Below are 25,430 nucleotides of genomic sequence, written 5' to 3' on the forward strand. Positions count from 1 at the left end.
CCCCCCTCCCTCCACCCATCTGCTTTTCCTTTGTGAGGGAAAGTTGATACCTTCTTACCTGAGCTAATAACTATTTCTCGGTTCCCACTCTCAGCTCCCTCTTCTCTTTATTCTTCACTCGTAAATGTTCCTGCAGTTGTTGTGTTTGCTGTAAAGGTCTGCAGGGAACGCAGGAGGAGTCAAAGCTCATATGTTTGTTGTTACCTCCGACAATCTGTTTTTGTATCTGGTGGTCACACGTGGGAAAGCTTTACGGTTGCCATATTTGTTTGGAGATTTGGAGGGACTGTTCATCAGCAGGGGAGGACGGTGCTGCGTAAGTGTCTGGACTGAATTTAGGGTTGTTGTTTTTTTTAAGCATGCAACTTTTAGGTTAAGTTTACATTGGCTTTTTAAACCAGAGCTATATCCCATCATTCTGGATGGATGTCCAGTAAGATTATCCTGACTAATTGTGAGCTCAAGGGTGAGGACATGTTAACTGATGTGTTGGAGTTTAATTGTAAGTGGACTAGTTCGCAGATGCAGCTACGTCAGAGAGAACAGCGAAGGCCGAACATGTGGGGGGGAATGAAAGAGCTGTTTGAGGGTCCAGCACTATGATGATGAGATCATTGGGAGATATTTTAGAAATCCTTACTCTCCAAACTCTCGCAGACATTAACACGGATACGCAATATCCGACGAATGCTTAGTGTTTAACTTTCTTGCTTGTCTATAGTTTGTCCTGTTTAAGTTGGCAGCCCTTTAGTTGATAGCTTTAGGGAAAAATAGTAGAATTTCAAAAGCAAAAGCTTATGAAGCTGAAAGTAAATCTACCAGAAACACCTATTTATGAGCGTGTCCATATGTCATGATATAAATATCTTTTAAAAAAAAAACAAGATCTTTAATGTTTTCTTTTGAAAACACCTTGAACCTCCCAGCCAGTAGCGATGGTCTCAAAGTCCTCTCCTCGAGCGTCAGAGGGCTGCAACTTTTACATGTGTCCCTCGTCTTTATGGTATGGAGGACCAAAACTGCCTCGCTAATATGCAGTCGCACTTTTCTACACAGCCCGAGCTGATATTGAAGCCAGGTGTGCTGAAGCAGAGAGACGTCTAAAAGCTGCAGGACTCTGGCCCTCTATGTGTGGAGTCTGAGACCACTGGGCTGGAGTTAAATGAGAGAAACTTTCTCTGGGCTCTTCAGCACATTGGTCTGTAAAATGCTAAAGAGAAAAAAAAATGAATAAATAATAGATAAACCATTCAAATAGGTGAAAGATTCTTGGGGACGATGTGAGAAGTATTGGGCAATATCTGTTCATGCGGCAGCTGCATTTGTTAGGGTCACTTAAATGACCTTTTCAACTCCTTTCGCTGTGGGCGGTGCCCTTTTGTCTGCCGTACTGCATTTCCCTGATTCCCGATATTTTTCAAACAGGTGAAGTCATCAGAGATCTGTACTCCGAGGACTTTGATGTTGTCGACCTGGTCGTCACCTCTGAAAGCCTCTGACCGTCTCCTCTGTCCGGTTTGACTTCCTTCGTGTTTCATAATTCTCACTTGCTGCAGATTTAAAGATCGGGTTTTCTTCTCATGATGCTGCTAAACACTGTAAACAACAAGGGACATGCAGCTTATAAGGGACCCAGTGCTTAGAGTGTGTAGATTATTTTTCTCAGTCGTCTAACCGGATCTTGATATGAAGGGAGCAAAAATCCCCCAAAAGGATGAAATTTTATTTTTATTTCACCTTTGAACTCACTGTTCCTCAGCTTTTCATTGGGTCTGTGTTCCAACATTACCAGATCATTATCATATTCTGCAAAACTTGGTCATATACTGAGAACTGGTTCAGTCAGAACCAGCAGCACATGCACACTGTGTTTATATATGTTTATATTTAAAACGTCTTCCCCGAGAACAAAGTGGAACCAAAGTCAAATTCCTTTTTTTTTTGTGTGTCCACAAGATGATTCTGATTCGAAATCATTCAGTCATTTAATGCGTATTGGAGCAGACACACAGTTGAGAACTGGACGCTTTGCTTGATATGTCAAAACACAAAGTTATGTTTCAATGTTACAGTTTTGTTCTAAAGTCTCTTATGAGTGATAACTTTGGGTTTCCCTTAAAACAATAAAGATTTTTTTTTCTTTTTTTGAATGTACCGCATGATGGCTGAAATTCAGCCGCTATGCTGGGTGGAAAATATTGTTTCCATCATATCTTTCTGCTTAGCTGAGCATGGTGGACCTGATTTAACTCGCAGCTCAGCAGCGCAGCTCAAACGTTGGAATGAACAGATCCTGTAAAACAAGCCTGAGCATTATGTCTGAGCATGAATTATCCTTTAATAAACGGTTTCCAGAAAGACACTTGGCAATTGTCTTTAACAAAGAGCGAGTTTCCCGTATTATTTGCAGTTTAAAAGAAAAACAACAAAAAAAAAATAACTGGGAGTCTGAAACTGTAACAAAACAAGTCTGGATGCCAAGAAACTGGGAAAGGCTACATATCATGACACGCAGCGGTTGAGAGTGTTTCATACTCATTCCCTCCTTCAGGAGTAATCTGTGGTAACCTGGAATTTCAGTGTGCATCGTGTTTATACTCCTGATTTGAATAAATGGCCCCACAGACTTGGTCACGTCCCTTATTTGTGTCTATGACTGACTGACTAAAAGGTGCAAAAACAAAAACAAAAAGCAAACAAACAAATAAAAAGAAAAGCCCCATAAGCGTGACATAGTTTTCCATCTCTCCAGCTCCTCTTGTTTTCTTTTTCTCTTGCTGTCATCTCAGAATCCGGTCCAATATATTAAATGCAAGTTGCACATATGTCAAGTTTCTGGCAGTGCATGACCCTAATTGCAGGCTGAATTTTCCCAAAAGTGGAAAATTAGTGGCTCTCCTCATTCTGCCAGATACTCTCCATGTCTCATTTTTCATCCTTCTCTCCATCCTGTTTATAATTATCAACTGTGGTTTGTAGAGTCACTCAGGACCTTGAGGGCCCTGGAGCCTTTCACAAACTAACGCTCTGCCTTTTCAAGAAGACGTACAGCTTTCGGTGCTCAGACCTGTGGGACTTGTTCCAGACTGTTTTAGATACGCTGCACTCGTCATTTGGGGAACCCGTCTCACGTTTAGGCCGAGCTTTTCTGTGCACACCTAAAGAGTTGTGCTAAACCGCAAGCTGCAGATCGTTCCTCCTTTGGAAGGAGATGGTGATCTCACTGTTTAGTTAAGTCTCAGTCCCCCTGCTGCGTTCCAGCACCTCAAAAGGACTGTTTCTTGTGCAAATTGAAACAGCCTGCCATTACTTTTTTTTTTTTTTTTTTGCACTATCGCGGGGGCCGAAGGAGGTATGGAACCAGGGAAGAATGTTTTGGTTTAAACAACATTAGCATGTTGATTATTGTTTTGAGCCAAGAAATGCATTTGGCTGAGCTGCTGGGGGTTTGTTTGACCCCGTGTCTAAAATAAATGTGCAAGCGGCATGCAAGGAAAATATGCTAGACATCAGCTCAGGATGAAAATATGTGTCCATCTGTTGAAATTTGTTGCTTTTATCACGCATTTTCTATTATTTGCTCAATAGGTTTGCAGTGCAGTGAAGACCATTGTGTCCTCTCATTGATTTTTATTTTTTTTGTCACACTTCCTCCAAATGCATTTTAGAAAAATTTAGAAAAAGAAATAACCTAGTTAAAAATCTAAAATGCTTTTTTTTTTATCCAATGAATAACATCATAACATGGCTGGATGACAAAAAGGAAACACCCCCCCTGAACCTAAAAAAAAAAACTGGATGTGGTCGCTGGGAAGCAACTGCAATCAAACATTTCTGATAATTGGTGATAATGTCACTGTGGAGGAATTTCCTTTCACTCCTCTTTTTTTATGGGATTGTTTTAGTTCAGACACACTGCTGGGAGTTGTGAAACGCCTTGCTAAGATCACATGAAAGGCATCTAAATTAGATTTAAGACCAGACTTTGAGTAGGACACCTCAGAGGCATTTTTTTTCTCTTTTTTTTCAGATGTAAATTCAGTGATCAGCTGGGTGAGGGAGGCTCAGCGCTCTGTGTCTCAACCTAAGCCTCTTCTGTGACCGCTGCTGCTGATGACCGACGTGTTGGGAGCTGTGCTTCCTCCCTTCTCGCCAACTTTGCATGTCCATTTGACAAGAAAAAAAAAAAGAAACTCACTCACCTACTTAAAAATGCAACTACAAACTATGGGTTAATCCAGTAGTTGATGATCAGCTAAAGGATCCACTTTCTGCGTCTTTAACGCAAAAGGCTGTCGGCAAGAGCAATAATTCAAAAACAGTAAATGTCCGAGTTGTTGAAAGAACTCCGGAAAGCCTCGAGAACTATTGATCAAGACATCTTTTAGGGATTACAAGAACATTCAGCTTCTTGGAAACAGAAGCATGAAGCGGTTTGGTATAAGAAGAAAAAAAAAAAACCTGCATGTAGAACTTGAGTGAAGAACAGAAATACAGCATTTCCAGCAGTGGAAAGAATGTTGCCAGTGAACATAAAGCTATTATGTTTCCCCTCTTTAAATCCTGTCAGTGGGCTGGTTTCAAATGGTACTGATGCAGAAAAATTCCACTTTGCTGGCTCAAAAGAAAAGCGAGAGCTCTGAATTTAAATGTTTCACTCTGGTCTCACTCACTTTGAGGTGGCACCCTCATTTATATTGCAAACCTCAGCAGACAAAAAAAATATGTGTTCACACACGCACAAACACACGCATATGCACGTCTCATTTGAATCCGCATCGTTTTTCCTCTCACAAGGTAGGTCATTCCCAGTAAACATATTTTCTAAATCATTCCCACTGGTGTTTTGTCAGCCAGCCTAATCTGGACACAAAAACAGATTCATAAACATCTTGAATAGCAGAAACTCGTTTTGCTTGTGGCAGCACTATGTGTTGATGGACGGCAAAGACTTGACGGGCACGGAAACCTCCAGACAGACGTTAACACAATAGCCTCCTGGTGAAAAATGTGAAGGTGACATAAACGTGGTGTGTGAGGTCATACATGAAGAGGGTGGGAGGAAATAGCCCCAATTATTTAAGTTTATTGAGCCAAGGTTGAGTCAGTACATACAATTTTCCTTCCTAAGCCGCATAAGCTCATAAAGTAGAAGAAAGTTATTAATTTGCAGAGCACCAACATTCAGGGTTTGCTATAGTTGGAGTGGAGACAAAAAGGTCACTCACAAGCCAGCAAAACTCCTCCCAGTGGTGTTTTCTTTTTTCTTTTCTTTTCTTTTCCTTTCCTTCCTTTTCTTTCCTTTTCTTTTGTCTTTTGCAAGCTGATGTTTTCCTGGAACTTTCACATTTATTAGTCACATCATAACCGCAAACTTCAAGATCTTCTATTAGATAGATTGTCACAAAGTATTGTGTTGGTTAGCAGTAATTGTGAAGTGGGGGGGAAAAAAACATAATCAATTGCAGTTTTTGAACATAAAAATGTGAAATGTGCTTATTCAGTCCCCGCTATTGTAACGAGACCCTCTACTGTAACCGTAAGAGTCATTTTCCAGCAGGTCAAAAACTCTAAACACAACGCAACAGTTTAGATCAACGAATATCAATCTGTTGAAACGGTTCAGTCAAAGTCCAGACCTAAATCCAGCTAAAACTGAAGACTTGATGTTCACATTTGCTCTCCATTCAATCTGAGCTTGAAGTATTTTTGCAAACATGATGCAAAGCTAACCAAGGCAAGGTACCAAAAGGCAAATTTACATAGTATTGATTTAGGTAACTTAATCCAAAGACACACCACACTATTAAGATTTTCATTTGTAGAAAAAAAATTAAAGTTTAATTGTTCTGTCAATAATTATGCACAATGTCGTGTTGATTTATCATGTCAAATCTTGATAAAGTGTATCAAGATTTGACTTGCTACTTGCTGTAGCGACAAAATATGAAAAAGTTCAAGTTGTCTGAATATTTCTAAAAAAAAAAAAAAAACTACTTAACATGTGACAAGTAGAAAACCTGTGAAGCTTCAGCTGATGTGTACATCTAAAGCAGCTCGTCTGTGACTTGATGAATCTGTGAGTTCACATTCCCAGCAGATGCGCTTCTGATTTTGTTGACTTCGTCCGCCGGATGCCGTCTGCTTCATAAATCTTCCATCATCCTTCCGCGTCAGCAATTTGCTCTCAGTGCTTCTGTAGCGCTTAAATTACCAGCAGCTCAGAAATAAATCAGGCTTTCACAAGTGACGAATCCCCAGTCTGTCATCGCAGAAGCTGTTCTGGCTCCTCTCTCAAGTCGAATCCGTTTCACATTCCGCGCAGGCACGGACAGCCGCCGCCTGCTCGGAGAGGAGGGCGCAGCATGAGCACAATCTCTTATCAACATGCATTTTGTAGCTAACGTGAACAAGATGTGGTTTTCATGAATTTATTTAGTTGTGCTGCACTTTTTTTTGACAGCATCTTCATATCACCCCCCCAGTCTTCTGCAACCAAACACGGCTTGCGTCTCTCTCAACCCGTTTGCACCTTGTAATCCACGAAGAAAACCCTCTCATTATCTCAAACCAGCTCCTTGTTTTTTGGCTCGACCGCATCGTTTTTACTCCGTCCACCGTCTGCCGACCGAGAGCGACCACCGCACTCACTGTCTTCTTCAGCTCTGCGGTTCCTCCCGGCAGCCAAACCACAAGCCCTAATTGCTCAGCATTCCTCGAAGGGGACAAGAGAGAGCAACATGAAGGTAACCTTCATGTCAAAGTTCTCGGGCCCACAAGGCCGACCTGTGGGATGAAGTGGAACAGTATTTTGCTATCAAGTACAGAGTTGCTTCTTAAATTTCCAGAATTATTTCCAATCCTTACTGCAGCATAAGGTAATCGACCATGACAAGAAGCATAGATAAATAAATGGGGATTTAATTTGGCTTAAACGAGCTCCAAGCAGACAGAAAAACGTTCCAAGTTGCTGACTTTCAGACTAAACAAGTCCTGTTTTTCATAAATCGTATCAGTGCGTATGGTTGATAGTGTGTAGACCCAGGAATTGTTTTAAAAGGCAACGTGTTCATGACTTAAGTACTGATTTGCACAGCGGAGCTGATCTGCATTTGCTTTTATCAGCAATGTTTTCTGTTACATGAGCCAAGAACAGCACAAGATTTATTTTTCATTTTGATAGGATATCAACATGCCAAATTTAGTTGTTTATATATATATATATATATATATATATATATATATATATATATATATATATATATAAAACTGCTTTTAACCCAAAGAAAATCCAGGCCCATTTGTGATAAAGTATTAGCTCCCTCGCAGATTCATGCTGAGCATGCTCATCAAATTTACTTTCAGACAAAGGCAGCCTAAATCCAAAAGTACTCACCCTGGCCTAAGGCTTGAGGATACTTTTTTCAGACCAGAGGGACATTTATATATATTATGTCTATGTGTCCACGTATAAATGTAACAAACTTTTGAACATAATGACAAAGTAGCAGATTTGTTTATGAAGAAAAACATTACAAGTGTAATAAAACACAAAGGGTGAGCAATAACTTTTCAGCTTTAGTCAAATCAGATAATTATGGCATCTCCAAGGAATTTACACAAAATGGACATAACCAACACATTTCACTTTTTAAAATAATCAGCCTCATCTATACATCAAACTAATTCACGACTAACTGTTTCCTTTGGGTACAAATATATGAAACCGAGTTACATCCCTTTTGAGAATGGGAAAGACCAGAGAACATGTATGGCAGGACATGAATGCGGTGAGCAAAGGAAATGCTTTGTCAATGTAGGAAATGAGCAGAAAAAAAGATATATAACAATAATTCAAAATAGTAAAGTTGTTTTAATTATCGTCAGTACATCAGATTGTATATTGAATCAGCTGAAAGCGGACAGGCTTCCTCTCAGCCCCCCCTGTGCTTTTTCGGCTTTAATGTTACAGTACTCCAGGACATACAAACTATTCATACTGAACCTTTTTTTTTTCTCTGGCAAAATAACGTCTCTAATAAATGCACTTTACAGTTCAGAGTCACCAGTTTCATTACAGCCTGAAAACACTACAAGGACTATCCAGTAAAACTGCACCATAAAGCTCATAGATATTTTTTTTCCAAAGCAGCACATTCAAGGTTGAACTTTTTGAAATGTAGTTATTACACTGACCTGTGCTCTTTCACGGTCTGTGTGATTTTTAAGTAGAAGAAAGCAAGGTCTGGCAACATCTTTCCTTTTATAATCATCATTTGAGATATTAACAATTCCCAAGGCAAACCCAGCCACCATGAAGAGCAAATACAAAATACTGATGTATCGGAGAGAAGCGGGAGCCTAAATGTGTAGCGGTTACTGATAGGAAACGAAGCCCAAAACCAAAGGAAGATCCTCATATTGTCCATTAGAGCCAGTTGAGTTTTTGCAGCGGGTTCCCACCGGATCATTCGGAAACATTTGCATAAAAGCTTCTCCACATCCAGTACAAAAATACGTATGCTAAACAACACTAAAAACATGGTAAACGGGAACAGATATCTTTAAAAAAAAAAAAAAGTACAATGAAATTTATTTTACAAAAAAAAAAAATAATAGGGGAAACTGAAATAAAAAGATACACACAAACAATGTGAATTAATATGGAATGAGTTTGTCTGATGCGTAATTCCAGTCTTTAAAGTTTTGTTGTCTTTTTTTAAGGCTGGGAAACATGTTGAAGAGAAGTAGATGAGAGCGATCTGTAAACTCTGACTGAAAGAGCCATATTTGACTGCTTTTTTTTAATTGTATCAATTTTGTTGGGGGTTATAAAACCCTTCTGGTTATGAATCATGCTGCATTTAATGAAAATTCATTAAAAAAGTATGAACAGGAAATAAAAAAGGCAGTACTTCACTAAATAAGCCTTGAATGTCACATTTTTAATAAGACAACAGCTCTGTTTCCTGCTCGGATGCATAAAGGTGTAGTTATTTATGTAGGTGTGCAACTTGCTCGAACTAGTGCTGTTTATTAAACACTGGGAATAATTTTTATGCATTTATAGTGGTCTACATGCCTGATGATTAAGAATGCTCCTACAGAGCAGTACAGAGCCATGTTTGCAGACATCAGGTGCAGGTGAAAGCAATGCATACAGTTTATTTCTTAACAAAATGATCTGAACGGCGTTGAGAAGCACTGGAGACGCAGATTTAAAAAAACAACTGCAAACATCAGTTTTAAACTCTTCAGCATCTTACAGTTTGGATACAAAAAGACTATTTCACACTAAAAATGTTGCAACCAGGATATTGTCAAATATTTAATGTTTTAAAAAAACAACTTTTTTTGTGCAGGCATCCTATCTGTACCCAGCCTTATTAAGGAAAAATTATATTTAAGTTTACATGAGATACACACAATCCCATAATCGTAGAAAAAGAAACCACTTTTTAAGCAACCTTACCACCAAATGAAACTGTGGATTCTAAAAAGGCACCTTAGTTAGGAAAACATCTCTTGATGCTGAAGTTTGATTTGTTGGAAATAAAAGGAGAACAGGGAAGCCTTTTCCTCTCAACTCCAAACCACTTCATGGTGGAGAAAGAAAGGCTACATCATAAAAAACTGCATGGTTTAATTTTCATTGGAGGAACTGCTCTGCCACAAATTGTTTTAAAGACATAGAATGCAAATCTGTTATATAGCAACATTTTCCATTAAAACATTTCCAAATACTCCATCTTACTGCTATAATGTGGTACTGCATTTCTGCAATACAGAGTGTTTTTTTTTGTTTTTTTTTAAATAAATCATGCAGTGGGGATTCGTTTCGTTGTCATGCAGGTACCATACTGTGATTAACGCTCCAAAGTCTTAAAGAAGGAGGGTAATAACACAAAAATGTAAAACGATAAAACATAAAAAGACAAGTTGAAAAAAAATGTCTTAAAATAAAACGTCCAGCAAGCTCTGTCTTGCTTCTGCAAACACAATCCCCCGCCCCCAGACATGAAGGAGGGGGAGGATGTCTTTCCCTTCTTCCTTTTCATGCATTTCAACTCATCCCAAAAATGATCTGCCTTGGTGCATAAGCATTACAGCAAGTCTCCCTCCACCTCCCTTTCAACAGGATATATTTCTTCCCTTTCAGGCTTGACAGTCTTGCTCCCCCTGCAGGCGACAGGTTGGAATGGCGCTGTGTTCCCAGCCAGATAAGCGGGGGGGAGACGGTACCTCAGGTTCCACCGAGGGGGGTTAAAATTGGAAAGTGAATCGGGATTAACAGATACATGAAGGGGGGTTAGATATCACACACTATTGGCTGGGTGGCAGCGGTAGGTGCAGTTGGACAAAGGGTCTGCTCCTCCATCCATGTTCTGAGAGCAACCACCTTCACAAAGCGCTCCTGAGAAGGGAAGAGCACAATATATAGGCATTAAACTGGCTAAGAAAAAAAAATGATTGGGTGGAAATAAGCAGATGCTACCCCTTACCTTCCTCTTCCATCAGCAGATGGGTTTGGCACGGATCAGACAAGGTGGGGCCAGGTCCCTCACTGCCAGTGCTAAGCTGGAGACGCCTCATGTGACGGATCACTGCGGTGGCGTTGAATGCTTGCTGCAGACACATAAAAAAAGAAAAAAACACAAAGAACATGGACAAAAATGCCCAATTTTAAGACTTACAAAAATAAAAGCCCTAGCGAGCAGAGCTGAATAATAACTCTTAAGACAATGCAGAATTTTATCAATTTTGTTTTCAATCTCTTTATAAATATAAATATAAAAAATGAGGTGTGCACTTATATTCAAGCTTTCTGAGTCAAAACTTTGTAGAAACTTCAGATGTAGGTGTTTTGTGATATTTCTACCCCGGGTTTAAATCTGCAAGTTTAGATGCTGAACTTTTTGCGAAAAAGCTCAAGGTTAATGAGATGGGACTAAGAGTACCTAGTAATACAAATTTCTAAATCATATGACAGATTTTCACTTGGTTTTAGGCCTGGATTTCGGATGGGTCATTTTAACACATAATGTATGTAAACTTAAAGTTTGCATACAGCTATTTTTTCTTTTCTTTATTTTTCAGTGAATATAAATGCAGACCCTACTTTTCAGATTTCTGATTGTTAAACTCTTCTTAAAATACACACTTTTCCCATTTCAAAAATCTGCTCTAAAGAGTAACGAATACTTTTGCAGAGCTCTGTAAGATTCTGACTGACCTTCCATTTGCTCTTAGCAAAGTTTTTCTTGATCTGAGCACTGACAGACTCATGAATGTTCTTGTCCAGGGCGGTATCTCCAGCAATCCTGAAAGAAGGAAGAGAAGGTTTGAGTGAGCTAAATAAATCTCAGTAAAAAATAAAAAACAACAATTATTTGAATCTTTAAATAAACTTTTTATTTGAAGAGTTTGTGCTGAAGAGACGACATGACAGAAGAAACATACCAAGGGTGCTGCAGAGCCTGCTCACAGGTGAAGCGTTCATTAGAATCTTTTTCCATAAGATGTACTATAAAGTCTTTAGCTGTAAAAATTAAAAAAGTTTAAAGTTAAAAACTGCTATGAATCTCATTTGAAAAAACAAACACTTTAACTTGTCTTACAATATTTAAAAAAAAACTTTTTCTTGCTCAAGTCACACACAAAATTTGTGTTTTATGTTAGACTAAACTGTTTAATACTAGCATGTCAAAAGCATTATGAACAGAACAACGGTGTTGTTGTTTTTTTACATGTATTATAGTATTATACCTGAATCAGAGATATCGTCCCAGTAAGGAGAATCAAACTCGTATTCTGCTCTCAGGATCTGTTCAAACAGTTTGGCATCATTTTCATCATAGAAAGGTGGGTATCCACACAACCTGGAATAAAAGAGAGAACAGTTTATTGGTGCATGACTAACACTATACACTCATATTCAATAAATTAGAATATTATTGAAAAATTCAGTTATTTCAGTAACTCATTTCACTAAGTAAACACATTACATAAATTAATTACACAAAGACTGATGTTTTCAAGCTGATTTTCTACTTATGGCTAGAGAAAACACAACATTATATGATATTGTATTTAACCAATAAAAACTATTTTAATATGGTAATGTAGGTTTAATGAAACACATGTTTAATAGCTCCTTAAAGGTTGTTATTTTCAAAAGGTACTTCTAATCTGATAAATGAGTCTCATCTAAACACATTTAGATTTATTTGATATGGCTAAACTTCAATGTTTATCTCATGGTTCTGAAAGAGCAGTGGAACTAAGTAAAATGCTAAATAAAAGCATTTGCATATTATTAAATATACTCAGTTTAACAAGACAAAAACACAGAATATTAAGTGTATTAACTGCCTAACTGGATTGTCTTTTTTTTAACATAGCATCAACATTTTCCACACTCAACAATACAAAATCATGCAATTCAGGTGAAAACACATGGTAGGACATCTCGCTCCTCCTTTTCATGACCGGATATAAAACAAACAAACAAACAAACAAAAAGTTTGTTTGCTAGTCTATGTGCCAGATGGACAAAGATTTCAAACATGGGTCCTGATCTACCAACATTTTGTTTATCCAAAAACCGGTGTGAACTTGAGAGCATGTGTAAAAACCTGATCTACAAACAACATGCACACAGGATTCACATTTTCCTGCACACTTTTTAAATGAAAGTTCTGCTTTGTTGGAATTAAGGTTAACCCAATAAAAAATTATTCCCAAAAGCTACACGCTTTCATCGTGTTTATGGGCTCGCGAACAGATAAATATCTTTGATTTTGAATTTATCCGAGGTGTCCTTTTGTTTCGCAACAAAACCGTAAATGATTACAGTTTTTAATCATTTAAAATACTCGTGTGAAACACATGATGCGTCAGATTTGAAAAGGTAAGTATGCGTTGTTGTATCATTTTCTTTTATTTTGGATATACAGACCTAGTAAGGGTATTTATCTGAGGGATGGTGACTCTCCAAAGTTGTACTCACAGAATATATGCTATGACCCCAATAGACCAGCAATCCACAGCTTTACTGTACGGCTTCTGTGCCAAAACCTCAGGAGCTTAAGAAACAGAAGGCGCAGGTTTTAACACAAAATGTCAAAACTTCAGTTCATTCATGGAATCTATGTTTGTACATACATTTAATGTTAATTTGAATATTTTAAGAAGCTGATGCAGAATTACATGGCATGTAAGATGAGTAAACCTCGGTCTCTAAACATCTTACCAACGTATCCAGGTGTTCCACAGGCTGTCGACATCACGCTGCCCGAGCCCTCGATCTTAGACAGACCGAAGTCACTGATCATGATTTTTGAGTCTTCGTCCATGCTGTAGTACAGCAGGTTCTCTGGCTGTAAGCAAAACCACATACAAGTGTGAATTTAAAGCATCTTATAAAGCCTGTCATATATCCACTGGGCTACAACGGATGTGTTAAAGCCCTAAATATCCAGTAAAATCTTATCAGATACTTACTATCAGACATGCAGTACAGAAAAAAACATAAGTGTTACACCACATACACAATTTGTTCTGAATTTCTTGTTAATGTTACAAATATTTGTGTTGACAAGTTGGCAGGAGAAAACCTTAGTACTCTGTATTAAACAAAAACTGCTTAAAAATAACATTGTACTATCAAATACAGAATGGTCTGACTGACCTTAAGGTCACGGTGCACAATGCCCATGTCGTGGAGGTATTTTACAGCGTCCAGAATCTGTTGAATTAGCTTACTGGCATCTTTCTCTGTGTAGAAGCCCTTCTCTATGATACGATCAAACAGTTCTCCACCAGACACCCTGCAGAAAGAGATGCATTCAGCAAAGCGTGTCGTAAATACACATAACACCGCCTGTTTTATGAATCTGAACAAAAGGAGATGCCAGAGAAGTGACAGAACACGGCAGTAAACCTATGAGGAAATCAGCGAGAGGAAACGAAAAAAAGCGGGAACTTACTTTACAGCCAGTGACAAGAACAAACAGCTTCCAGTTTTTCTGCTGCTAAGAACTGCTGCTTACAACAGCTTTGATGAAGTTTACAGTAACAAATACTCAAATGTAAAAAGCATACTACTTTAATCTGAAAAATACTGGGAGACCTCAAACAGTGGCTGCTTTTGGCCACCAGATGGAGACTTCACTCTGCTTACGAAGGTCTCTACAAATTTTCTATTTATCAAGAAAGAAATCTCAGGGCTTAATCAGTGGCTTGAGGGAGACTTGAAAGGAAGACCAACACTGAATCCAGCAACAGACTGTTAATAATAAATAAGTATAATACATATTAATGCAGTAAAAAAAACTGAGTTTTGAAGCATCCCTTTGCTTTCTGAACACCCTGGATCTCTGCCACCTGCTGCCTTTTGTTTTCTGCTTTGACTCTGATGAATGCATGAATGATTTACACTTTTATTAGTGTCACAATTAACAGCCCTCCTGATCCTGGTCTGTCATTGATCTGGATCCTCTCTGACATTTCAGCAGTTTAAGGTGGGTGGGACGCTGACAAGCTGCTAGTGTGAAGGCAAACTCCCCACTGATGCTCATGGGTAGTCTGCACACACACACAGGCACACACACGCACGCATACGCACGTGTGCGGTTTGTGTGTGTGAGTGTGTGTGTCTGTGTTGCGGAGTGCAGTTCGAGGCATGTGACAAAGAGCGTGTGGGAGATAACACGAGTAGGCAGCTTGAAACACACTTTGCACAAAAAAGAAGGATTCACACAGCACCACACATATGTGAATACTCACAGTTGCATGACAAGGTAGAGGTGTGATTTACTCTCGAATATCTCTTCCAGAGACACAATGTTTGGGTGCTTAATCCTGTCGGGAAGGAAAAGAGAAAGAGGAAGAAACAGTTTGGTTGTTTATTATGTTCCTACTTGAGGTGATCCTATAACTTTACACATGGAAGTTGAGCTTATCTGCTTCCAGCTCGTAAATATGATCTCAGTGTAAAACTTAATGTGCAGGGCTGGGTTAGTTTATCTTTATGGGTAAAGAGGAGATGTCTCTCGGCAAATGCATGCAGTTCTCTAATTGGCTGAACTCTGCTTTGGTGCCCTTTGACACCCGTCAGTGATGTGACAGCAGTGGGAACATGAGTCACCAGCTTCATACTGGTATTGCTCCTTTTTTTTGTCCTAATCACTGTGTTCAGTAAATAAAGCTGCAGAGTGTTGAAAGTCTTTCTCCTTAGCATGTCACAAAACGTTCAGTTTGGCTTTTGATGAATCTTATCAAAACAGAATATCACATTTAACAGCATTCGACTTTAAATAGAATGAAAAAAAGAAAACATGCAAAAGATGAACTAGCACCATTAATCATTGTTGTATTGTCACAAAATCCCACTAAGTTTTTACATCAAAACTTGGTCTTACTGTGCAGCGTCTTGCTCAACTTTTTTTTTTTTTTTTTCCACATTCGACAAAAACATTCAGATGCATTTTTAATCAAACATTGTGATAGAGCTACGCAAAGTAGTGCACAAACGTGGAGCAGAAAGAAATCACATTGTTTTCAAACTTAAAACAAGTCAGAAAATTGCAGGCATTTATATTTAGGAGCTTTACTGTGAAGCCCTTGAATAAAATCCATATTTGCTTTAAGAAATCCCCTAATTAGCCGATGCATTCCATCTGTACTTATTTCACTCTACATATAAACCCAGCTGTTTTGTGAAGGCCTCTGGGGGTTAGTTAGAGAGCTTAAGCCTTAAGTGAAGCAAACACCGTCACCAAAAAATGGAGCAGACAGGTCTGGGCTGGGCAAGAAAAGTATTGACCAGAGGAGCAGTTAAATGGCCTTGTGTTAACTGGAGAGATCTACGTCTAAAGTGTTAGACAAAGTAATTGTTAGTTATCCACTCCACACAAAAGAATGACAAGACACATATTCACAATTATGAGCTGGTTTACCAGATAAGTTTCCATCAGAAAGCTATTAAAATGTGTGGTTGAAATGTGAAAACGGATGAAAATATTTAAAGGGGTTTGAATACTTTTGAGTACAAAGTCAAGATGCTAAACTGAGACAGTCTGCACCAAGCACAAAGCCATGCGGACAAGATGTACCGAAGGGGAACTCTGTGTGGGTCAGCTCAAGCTCACGTTGGATTACAGCAGTGACTCATCCAGATTGCAACGATGCATGGACACCTTCATTCATCTGCTAAGGACAGCGTTGAGGGAGAGACGAACTCGGTGGAGGATAAGTGACAGATTAAAACTACAGAGAGAGAGAGATCAGTCACGTGTGGCCCTGTATGAGCTTAAGCGTTCAGCAAACACTGTGCATTTCAGCAGAATTTCTGTGCAGGTATGTGTTTGTCCAGCTGACGAAAGAAAATATGGCCATGCAGCTCGGGTGGTGATTTTACAGCGCTTACAGATTAGCTTATAAGCCGCTAATGAAAGGAAAGTAGGGGCACAGCTAGAGGATGATCAGTGTTTGTGTACTGGGTTGATCATTAATACAGCTGATTTCTTATCATCCGAGACATGCTTTGATCTAAAGAAATACAACAACAGATGTGAAACCGTCACTGACACGTATTAACTTGATGTTAACAGGTCACTTTAAAGGCTTTTGGACTCCAGTGAACCACAATGAAAGCCATTAACCACTAATTGAAAAAATGAACAGTGGTGAGTGGCTGTTGAAATTACTCCAATAATTCATCTAGGATTCATCCAGGATGTGACGAAAAATCCACGAACACAACACATACAGGTGCTGGTCATAAAATTAGAATATTGTGATAAAGTTCATTATTTTCCATAATGTCATGATAAAAATTAAATTGTCATATATTTTAGATTCATTGCACACCAACTGAAATATTTCAGGTCTTTTATTGTTTTAATTTTGATGATTTTGGCAAACAGCTCATGAAAACCCAAAATCCCTGTCTCAAAAAATTAGAATATTATGAAAAGGTTCTCTGAACGAGCAATAAAAATAATCATCTGAATCAACAAAGTAACTCTAAACACCTGAAAAAGATTCCTGAGGCCTTTAAAAACTCCCAGCCTGGTTCATTACTCAAAACCGCAATCATGGGTCAGACTGCTGACCTGACTGCTGTCCAGAAGGCCATCACTGACATCCTCAAGCAAGAGGGTGAGAAACGGAAAGAAATTTCTGAACGAATCGGCTGTTTGCAGAGTGTTATATCAAGGCACCTCAGTGGGAAGTCAGTAGGAAGGAAAACGTGTGGCAGAAAACGCTGCACAATGAGAAGAGGTGACCGGACCCTGAGGAAGATTGTGGAGAAGGGCCGATTCCAGACCAAATTAAATTTTCATCTCCATAAAACTTTTCAGCAGATGGAAGCATGAAGTGCTCCAAAATCTTCTGATAGCTGCTGCATTGATCCTGCCCTTGATAAAACCCAGTGGACCAACACCAGCAGCTGACATGGCACCCAGACCATCACTGACTGTGGGTACTTGACACTGGACTTCTGGCATTTTGGCATTTCCTTCTCCCCAGTCTTCCTCCAGAGTCTGGCACTTTGATTTCCGAATGACATGCAAAGTTTGCTTTCATCCGAAAAAAGTACTTTGGACCACTGAACAACAGTGGTCCAAAGTGCTGCTTCTCTGTAGCCCAGGTCAGGCGCTTCTGCCGCTGTTTCTGGTTCAAAAGTGGCTTGACCTTTGACCTGGGGAATGCGGCACCTGTAGCCCATTTCCTGCACACGCCTGTGCACAGTGGCTCTGGATGTTTCTACTCGAGACTCAGTCCACTGCTTCCCCCAAGGTCTGGAATCGGCCCTTCTCCACAATCTTCCTCAGGGTCCGGTCACCTCTTCTCGTTGTGTAGCGTTTTCTGCCACACTTTTTCCTTCCTACTGACTCCCCACTGAGGTGCCTTGATATAACACTCTGCAAACAGCCGATTCGTTCAGAAATTTCTTTCCGTTTCTCACCCTCTTGCTTGAGGATGTCAGTGATGGCCTTCTGGACAGCAGTCAGGTCAGCAGTCTGACCCATGACTGCGGTTTTGAGTAATGAACCAGGCTGGGAGTTTTTAAAGGCCTCAGGAATCTTTTTCAGGTGTTTAGAGTTACTTTGTTGATTCAGATGATTATTTTTATTGCTCGTTCAGAGAACCTTTTCATAATATTCTAATTTTTTGAGACAGGGATTTTGGGTTTTCATGAGCTGTTTGCCAAAATCATCAAAATTAAAACAATAAAAGACCTGAAATATTTCAGTTGGTGTGCAATGAGTCTAAAATATATGACAATTTAATTTTTATCATGACATTATGGAAAATAATGAACTTTATCACAATATTCTAATTTTATGACCAGCACCTGTAAGTGACTGAGAATTTCACTTTCCTCAGTTAAGTGTTCATAATTCAGCAAAAAGAAAGATTGGATGAAAACACCATCCTCTTCTAGGCAGAATCCACTGCTGATTAAACAGAACATGAAGATTTGACTCACAGAAACTTTTTAATCATCCCAAAAACTTTTAGAAAAAAAAAAAAAAAAAAGACAAAAGTGGAACTGTTTGGAAGGATTGTGCCCCGTTAAATAAGTGACAGTCAAGCATGATAGCAGTAGTGTGATGGCTGGGGGTTTTCTAAAGCCATCTTTATATTACAAATGAATCTGTGTCTATTTTAAAGAGCAGATTTATAAAGTAGTGTTTTTCTTCTTAAAGGACGCCAAACTTAATTCTTAATGGTGGAGAAAACTGTAAAGTTGAACAATTTCAGAAATGCTTATCTTCCTGTCAGCCTTCACACGTTCAGCTAAAACTGTGAAGCTTTCACAAAGGCGAGCAAAGTCAGTAATGAAGCTGTGATGCGGGGTGGACTTCACTTTGAAGAACGGTAGATGTGACTCTTGTACATATGAATCTCTCATTTATAACTCATGCTGCAATCCTTCCCAACCGGGACAGAAAAATCCCTTCAGGACATAATTCAGCCCGATGATTTCGTAATTTAGACAGGAAATCATATTTCCATGTCACAAAATATACAGTGTGTAGTAAAAGAGGAGCTAATTGATTGAAATGTGTAGGCTATTTATATTCATGAAGCAACGTCTTTGAACTCTGAAGGAGTTGTGATGCAAAGCAGAGTCTGTTTCAGGTCTTCTGCGACTCCTCCCCTCCTCTTCAGCGGGAGCTACATGCTCAGCTATGATGTGATGACACCAGCAAACATACACCTACCCTACCCCCGCCTCTGTGAGATACGGGGACATAAACTATTAACATGAGTAATGAAGCCTTTGGACGAGTCAATATGAACATCCCGCGGAGCCAAACATGACTCTCACGCCGTGTTTACCTCGGTTTTATTTAATTTGTCACAGTTGTGTGTGAGCTGCTAGCTGACCCCCACCACTCTCATTCCACAGTTCTCACCTCAGAGGGAATCATAACTGTATATTGTGTTTCTCCTGTAACCTAGGCAACAAGGCCTCTAAAAATAACCAGGGACCTGTGTAGATCAGCCATTTTTACTGTGACCTGTATTTCCCCATATATAAAAAGAGCACAGCAGAAAAAAAACCTTCACAATTAGGAAGTTTGTGTCACTTCATTGGTTTTAATGTAAAAGAAAAAAGGGTTGCTTCTTCAGGTATGACAGAGGAAAAACATTTTGCAGGTGTATTTCTTTAAAGCATAAGGTTTCTTCTACATAATTTGTCATCTTTAATGAAGGTACATTTGAAAAAATATGTTTTAATTACATTTTAGGTGGATGCATGTTGTGTAGCACCACAATTTCAGTCTAAATCTTTAAAGGGGAGGTATTATGTATTTTCAAAGCACATAGTATCATTTTATACCAGAATCAAGTAACTATGTTAAATACAATTTAAAATAAATGTGACTTCATAACCGCATCACATCTGTATCTTACGCCTTGAAATTGGCCTCTGTCTCTGTGGCCACAGCAATGCTTCTCCAAACTACAGGAGTGTTGTAGTTTGTTTGATAAGCTCAGCAGACGTGTAGTTCCACCAGGTGTTTGCTAATTGCTGCAGCCACTAGTCTGGTGGAGCTGCGTGGGAGAGAGGAGGAAAGCTGTGTGGGCTCAACTGAGAACTGAAGAAGCAATAACATCACGCCATGAAATAAAGCTCAGAAAAGTCGATCTGGCATAATACTCCCCCTTTAAGAACACTTAGTGAAGCATCATAACTTGGAATACCTTTAGACGACTTTAATTTAGATGTAGATGTTTATCAGAGGATAATTTTAAAGGCTAATATTTCACTTACTTGTGCAGAACTGCGATTTCATTCTCGATGCTGTTTTCCTTGCCTTCCAATGCCTTCTTGGGAATACACTTAATAGCCACCAATCTCTGCGTCTTCTTCTCCTCAGCCAAGACCACCTCAGAGAAAGCTCCCCTGAAACACAAACACAAAGGTCAGTCTGTCAGCTCTCATCAATCTCCAGGGTTCAGATTGGGTTCTTATGGTATGAAGTGGATAAATAAAAGAAAAGTCTAGGTTTGATGAAAAAAAATGAAAAAAAGAGTGTTGGTTAATTTCTTGCCCTACTGATGCCAGACTGTGATTTATTTTTAACTTCAGCCTCCTCCTAAAGCCTCTAACATGCTGACTCGAGTCCAGTCGAGCCTGTAAACTAGTGGGATGATTTGGAAGCACCAGTATTGAAGGCTGTTTTTTTTTTTTTTTTTATCTCTGACTCACATGATAACCAATAAAACACTTGGATGGGTATATTATCTAAATATGAAGGCATATGTGTGGATTGCATGAATCACTCCATGCATCTTTCCAGCTTGCTTCATTTTACTAAATCGCACTCATATAATCCCTTAACAACAATATATACAGCTGCATGTTGTCATAACTTTATGGTTCGGCGGTCCATTGGGCCGTGACACACTAATGTGTGCACTGTAGTTCCTTAATTAGAAGCCGTTGATAACAGACCAAATAACATTTCGTTGCATTTTATCCACAGTAATTCTCACTTCCAACTAACAAACAAATAAATAACCAGATATGAAACAGAAAGCACTTAAGATGTTTATCATTTTCCTTCGAATCTTTAGCCCTGAAGCCAAACAATTCTTCTGAAATCTAACGCCCAGATATTTCTGACTGAGAAATGTCTGGAGTGACATAACTGGTTAAAATCCTGGCCCACAGCTGGGTGCATCCACCCACACTAGTGGGATTAGTACAACAGAAACAAGGGGCTGTATGAAAAGGACGTTGAGGGTTAGAATAAAGCAAACATAAGAACTTAAATTGATCCTGAGCTGCATTAGAGACTCCCAGACACAATGGCACACATAGTGTCAGCTGTTTGTGTGCATAGATGTATAACTGTGGGGGTTATAATTGTTTAGTCAGAAGATTACAATAATAGTAAATGTCCCATTGTTTTATACACATGAAATAATGAAAAATGTCAATACAAAGCAAAACAACAATATATCATCAGTGAATTGTAATAAATAAGAAATTCACGTGACAGATAAGAACGCACGGTCTATCTGACCTAAGTAAATCATAATGCTCTGATTCGAAAACATTAATCTGAGCACAGTGGTGGTAAAAATAATAAGAATAAAAATAAAATTAAAAAAAACAAGGTACACTTTTTTCAGTTCTGAGATTTCACATGAAGGACATTTTAAGAATGATGTGGTTTTTATCAGGCCCTAAGCCTATTTAAATGTAACCCTGAGTGTGCAAAAACTCAGGGTTTTTCTGTATTACTAGTAATAACTCACCTCAATGTGGAGGAATAATTGCACAATTTTAAAACCTTTGACTCCTCTCTTTCATTAATTAACTAATCTAATAGATAATCTCATGTTGGATTCTAGACTACTTTGGTAGACTGAGGAGTTCATGAAATTATCAAAACAACATTCCCTAGACAGACAACTACTGTTTTTGATTTTACTTTTTTTATTATTATTTAAAAAATAACGGTAATGTATAGTAGAATTATGCATTTTCTTTGTGACAATCCATTGTCTATAACTAAATCAGCTGGGATCCATGTTAAAGCGCTTCATTAGCTCAGCATATTAATCAAGCCACATCGACCTGCAAGAACTATCACCATGCTCTGACAAGTTACTGTCTTAGTAAAAACCCTGTCTTGCTTAGCTTGAGGGAAGGTTTAAAACTGCAGTAACAACGCAAAAACCAAGTGATGCATCCACAGCTAAAAATGTACGTGTGGGCCGAGGGGAACCACAGGCCTCCTGTCAGTCAGTTTACAGATACATTATCATTTGCAGACCAGGAAGGACTGCACAGTGACACACAACTGTCACCAGAAAGAGAAACCATCTGACCTACACAGTGTACTAAAAATAACAGCCTCCTCTGTATAAAAACAACACAACTCTGAGAAACTCTGGATGACTTGAAACTGCCTCTAAAGTTGACAAAGATTTTAAAACGTATCAAATTTGTACAGGATAAAAAAAAAGATACTGTTTACGTTTTCCCTATTTTGCATAAATCTGATTAAGTGAGAGCACTTTAGCTTCGATTTCCTGCAGTTAAATATTAAACTGAGCCAAATATATCAAAAATGTAGAAGCAATGAAGGTAAAAATATACAGTCAGAACCAAACTACCAGAGTGTTGAGATACATCTTCCTCTGTTCCCCTACTCTTCCCGTCCCTGGTGCTAAACAAAGCTCTTACTCAACTCTGGAAGATGTTTGCGTCTATCAAAATAAACGCCTGCATATATAAGCCTTAGAAAAAAACTTTACACCAATCATTACATTTAACTTACAGTCCTTAAGAAACATTTAGAAACCAGTTCTACAACACAATTTTATCACAGAAGCCTAGATCCAGAACCCTGAAGATTAAGATAATGCAATGTTGTGTTGGACAATTATCCAGGGACGAAGCTCTTTTTGGTCACAACTCATTTAGTAACTATCACTGCCACAGAAAGGCCACTGGCTCTGGAAAAAATCCAGCAGTGTGGAGGATGCTGTCAGAGCTACAAATTCCTCAGTAGCTTCTGGATGACGGAGTTGATATTTTCCATGCAGCTATATAGTCAGACCAAAAACCTGAGGCAGGATCCAACTCTGGTGCACACACCCTTTGACCTGAGAAGCAATTACTAACCTCTACAAGTTAAGTCTTGGTTATTTTTAAAACTAAAATTGTTCAACTGGTAATAATTTAAAAACTTGAAGTGATACTACGGTAGAAAGAAACGTCAATTAAACATGTTGATTTGTCATTATGGCCTGTGTAAACAGGCAACAAACTAATCTCGTCAAGATCAGAACAACAGGACAACATTCTACTTCTGACTTCCTGTCACAGCATTATACTGATCTATTTATTTTAGTGCAACACTTCTGCTTTCACTTACTGCAAAACGCCATGCAATGCATGCCTTCATCCATCTGTATGTAACTGTGCTAATTGAGTTGCAGCAGGAAAGAACCTGCTGCATCGTCGATGTGGGAACATCGACGATGGACTATTTCAACACAAATGAACACAACACAAACTGGGATCTTTTCTGACAAATTTCAGGTTAAAAATGACAAAGAACAGGTGATTCTCAGAGTATATTTAAATAGTCGTGCACAGAAACAATAGATAGGACATCTGAATACTGGGATCTTCACATTGAGCACTTGAACACAACACCACAGCTATTAAATGTCACCAGATGTTTAATGTGACACCATTAAACTGCAATATGGTTTATATGTCACCAAAGGTCAGAAAAAACTTTCTCAGTACTGTTGGAGAAATACTGACAGCAAAAATGTCAATCTAACAAACAAATCATATAATAAAAAAAAAATGTGTGCTCATTTAAATAAAGTGTAAATATTTATTTAAACACCTCAATTATCTGATAATTAAATGCAGAACTCCTCTGAAATTTAAAAGCATGCATATTTATTTTGGTATTTATTTCATTGTTTCATATTTCTAGTCCTCTATTCCATCATGAAATCATTTCAGATGTCAGACATCTGATTTTAATAATAATTTCAACATTTAGCATTTATCCATCTCTGGTTTTCTATAAATTGTCACATATATGTTCTTAAATATTTAACAACTTGATGAAGAAAGTCACAAAGTCAGATTAAAATCCCATACAGGCCACGAGCCTTCTCTAAAAAAAAACAAGTCATGCCCTACAGCCTCTGTGACATGAAAACACTCTTGTTGACTGGGGGGATCCACTGAAACATATGACAAATAAAATTGATTTCTGTCACCTCTGTGCATATACAATGTCTCTTTTCACTCTGGACAGTTTGTTACAGCAGTACCAAACTTAAAAAAAAAAAAAAACAACTTAAAACTCTGGAATTTTTTTATTCTCTGGATAAAACAATCTTAGTTGAATCAACACATTTTATTTTGATGTTACCTTGACAACAAACATGTTGCAACTTTGGACACATCCAATTTTCTTAATATATTTTTAAAAATATTTTTATGTCAAGAAATACCAAGAAGTGCTCTTTCTTATCTTGATATGGAAACCGACTAACAGATAAATTCAGGGTGCTATAAGTTACTCAGAAAAATATTTATTTTATTTTCCATCAATATTTCTCATATGACAGTGTAAATTAATAAAATATAAGATACAACATTGTGACTACTAAAAGATAGAGCAAAAAGTACCAAAACCTCTTCATTACTGCACCTATTTGTGAATGCAATACATGAGGCAACAAGTCAACATTTTATCTTCAAAGTTGGTGTAAGTCACAGCTTTGGTAAGCTTTTGTATGGATTTCAGTATGTTTGACAAGATGTGATGGCTAACTGACAGGGAGGCAATATCTCCAGAATTGGAGCTCCTAAAGGCTATTCCATGTCTGCACAGGTCAGCATCTATTAAGGGCCATCCAAGGTTCATTATGCGTACGGGAAGAAATCGCTGACCTGTGTGGTCTGATGGAACAGCTGAGATGCTGTAGCTCAAATTGCTAAAGAAACTAATGACTATCAGAAAGGTGTCGGAATACACTGTGCATTGCAGTTTGTTATGCAAGATGCATAGCCACAGCCCAGTCAGGATGCTAATCAGTTGTCCACAACTTATTAATGTGTCAACAATAAGCCTGCAAGCCTCAAAATTGGGCCAGAGACCAATGGCGAAAAGTAGCCTGTTCTGGTTAATCGTGTTTTCTTTTTACGTCATGGATAGCCTGTCGGATGTGCATTGGTTAGTTGTGGAACACGTCACCAATCACTTTTCCCACCACTTTTGTCGAGGTTTAACACCTACCAACTGGGTGCAAGGAAATGTATAAAGCATGCACAACAATGTGTTCAGGGGACCAGAATTAGGAAACATTGCTATAAACTACATTATAAACTACACTGCTGAATACTTTAACTCTGA

The 25,430-nt window shown here is 38.5% G+C and overlaps 1 protein-coding gene across 1 annotated transcript in view; it reads right to left on the bottom strand.

Annotated features, from left to right (window-relative positions):
- Positions 1-7,853: 7,853 nt before the first annotated feature.
- The window catches only part of camk1b (calcium/calmodulin-dependent protein kinase Ib), a 43,274-nt gene continuing 25,697 nt past the window's right edge, over positions 7,854-25,430 (bottom strand). Inside the window, exons 3-12 of the mRNA XM_014986304.2 lie at positions 20,297-20,428; positions 14,788-14,862; positions 13,691-13,829; positions 13,253-13,379; positions 13,010-13,085; positions 11,767-11,879; positions 11,461-11,539; positions 11,234-11,321; positions 10,503-10,626; positions 7,854-10,414 (exon numbers count right to left, since the gene is read on the bottom strand). Coding sequence (XP_014841790.2) covers positions 10,317-10,414; positions 10,503-10,626; positions 11,234-11,321; positions 11,461-11,539; positions 11,767-11,879; positions 13,010-13,085; positions 13,253-13,379; positions 13,691-13,829; positions 14,788-14,862; positions 20,297-20,428 — 1,051 coding nt within the window. The 3' untranslated portion in view covers positions 7,854-10,316. The remainder of the gene's footprint in view (positions 10,415-10,502; positions 10,627-11,233; positions 11,322-11,460; positions 11,540-11,766; positions 11,880-13,009; positions 13,086-13,252; positions 13,380-13,690; positions 13,830-14,787; positions 14,863-20,296; positions 20,429-25,430) is intronic.

The sequence above is a fragment of the Poecilia mexicana genome, unplaced genomic scaffold, assembly GCF_051168715.1.
Source record: "Poecilia mexicana isolate PSO_F unplaced genomic scaffold, ASM5116871v1 scaffold_5, whole genome shotgun sequence".
Classification (NCBI taxonomy): Eukaryota; Metazoa; Chordata; class Actinopteri; order Cyprinodontiformes; family Poeciliidae; genus Poecilia; species Poecilia mexicana.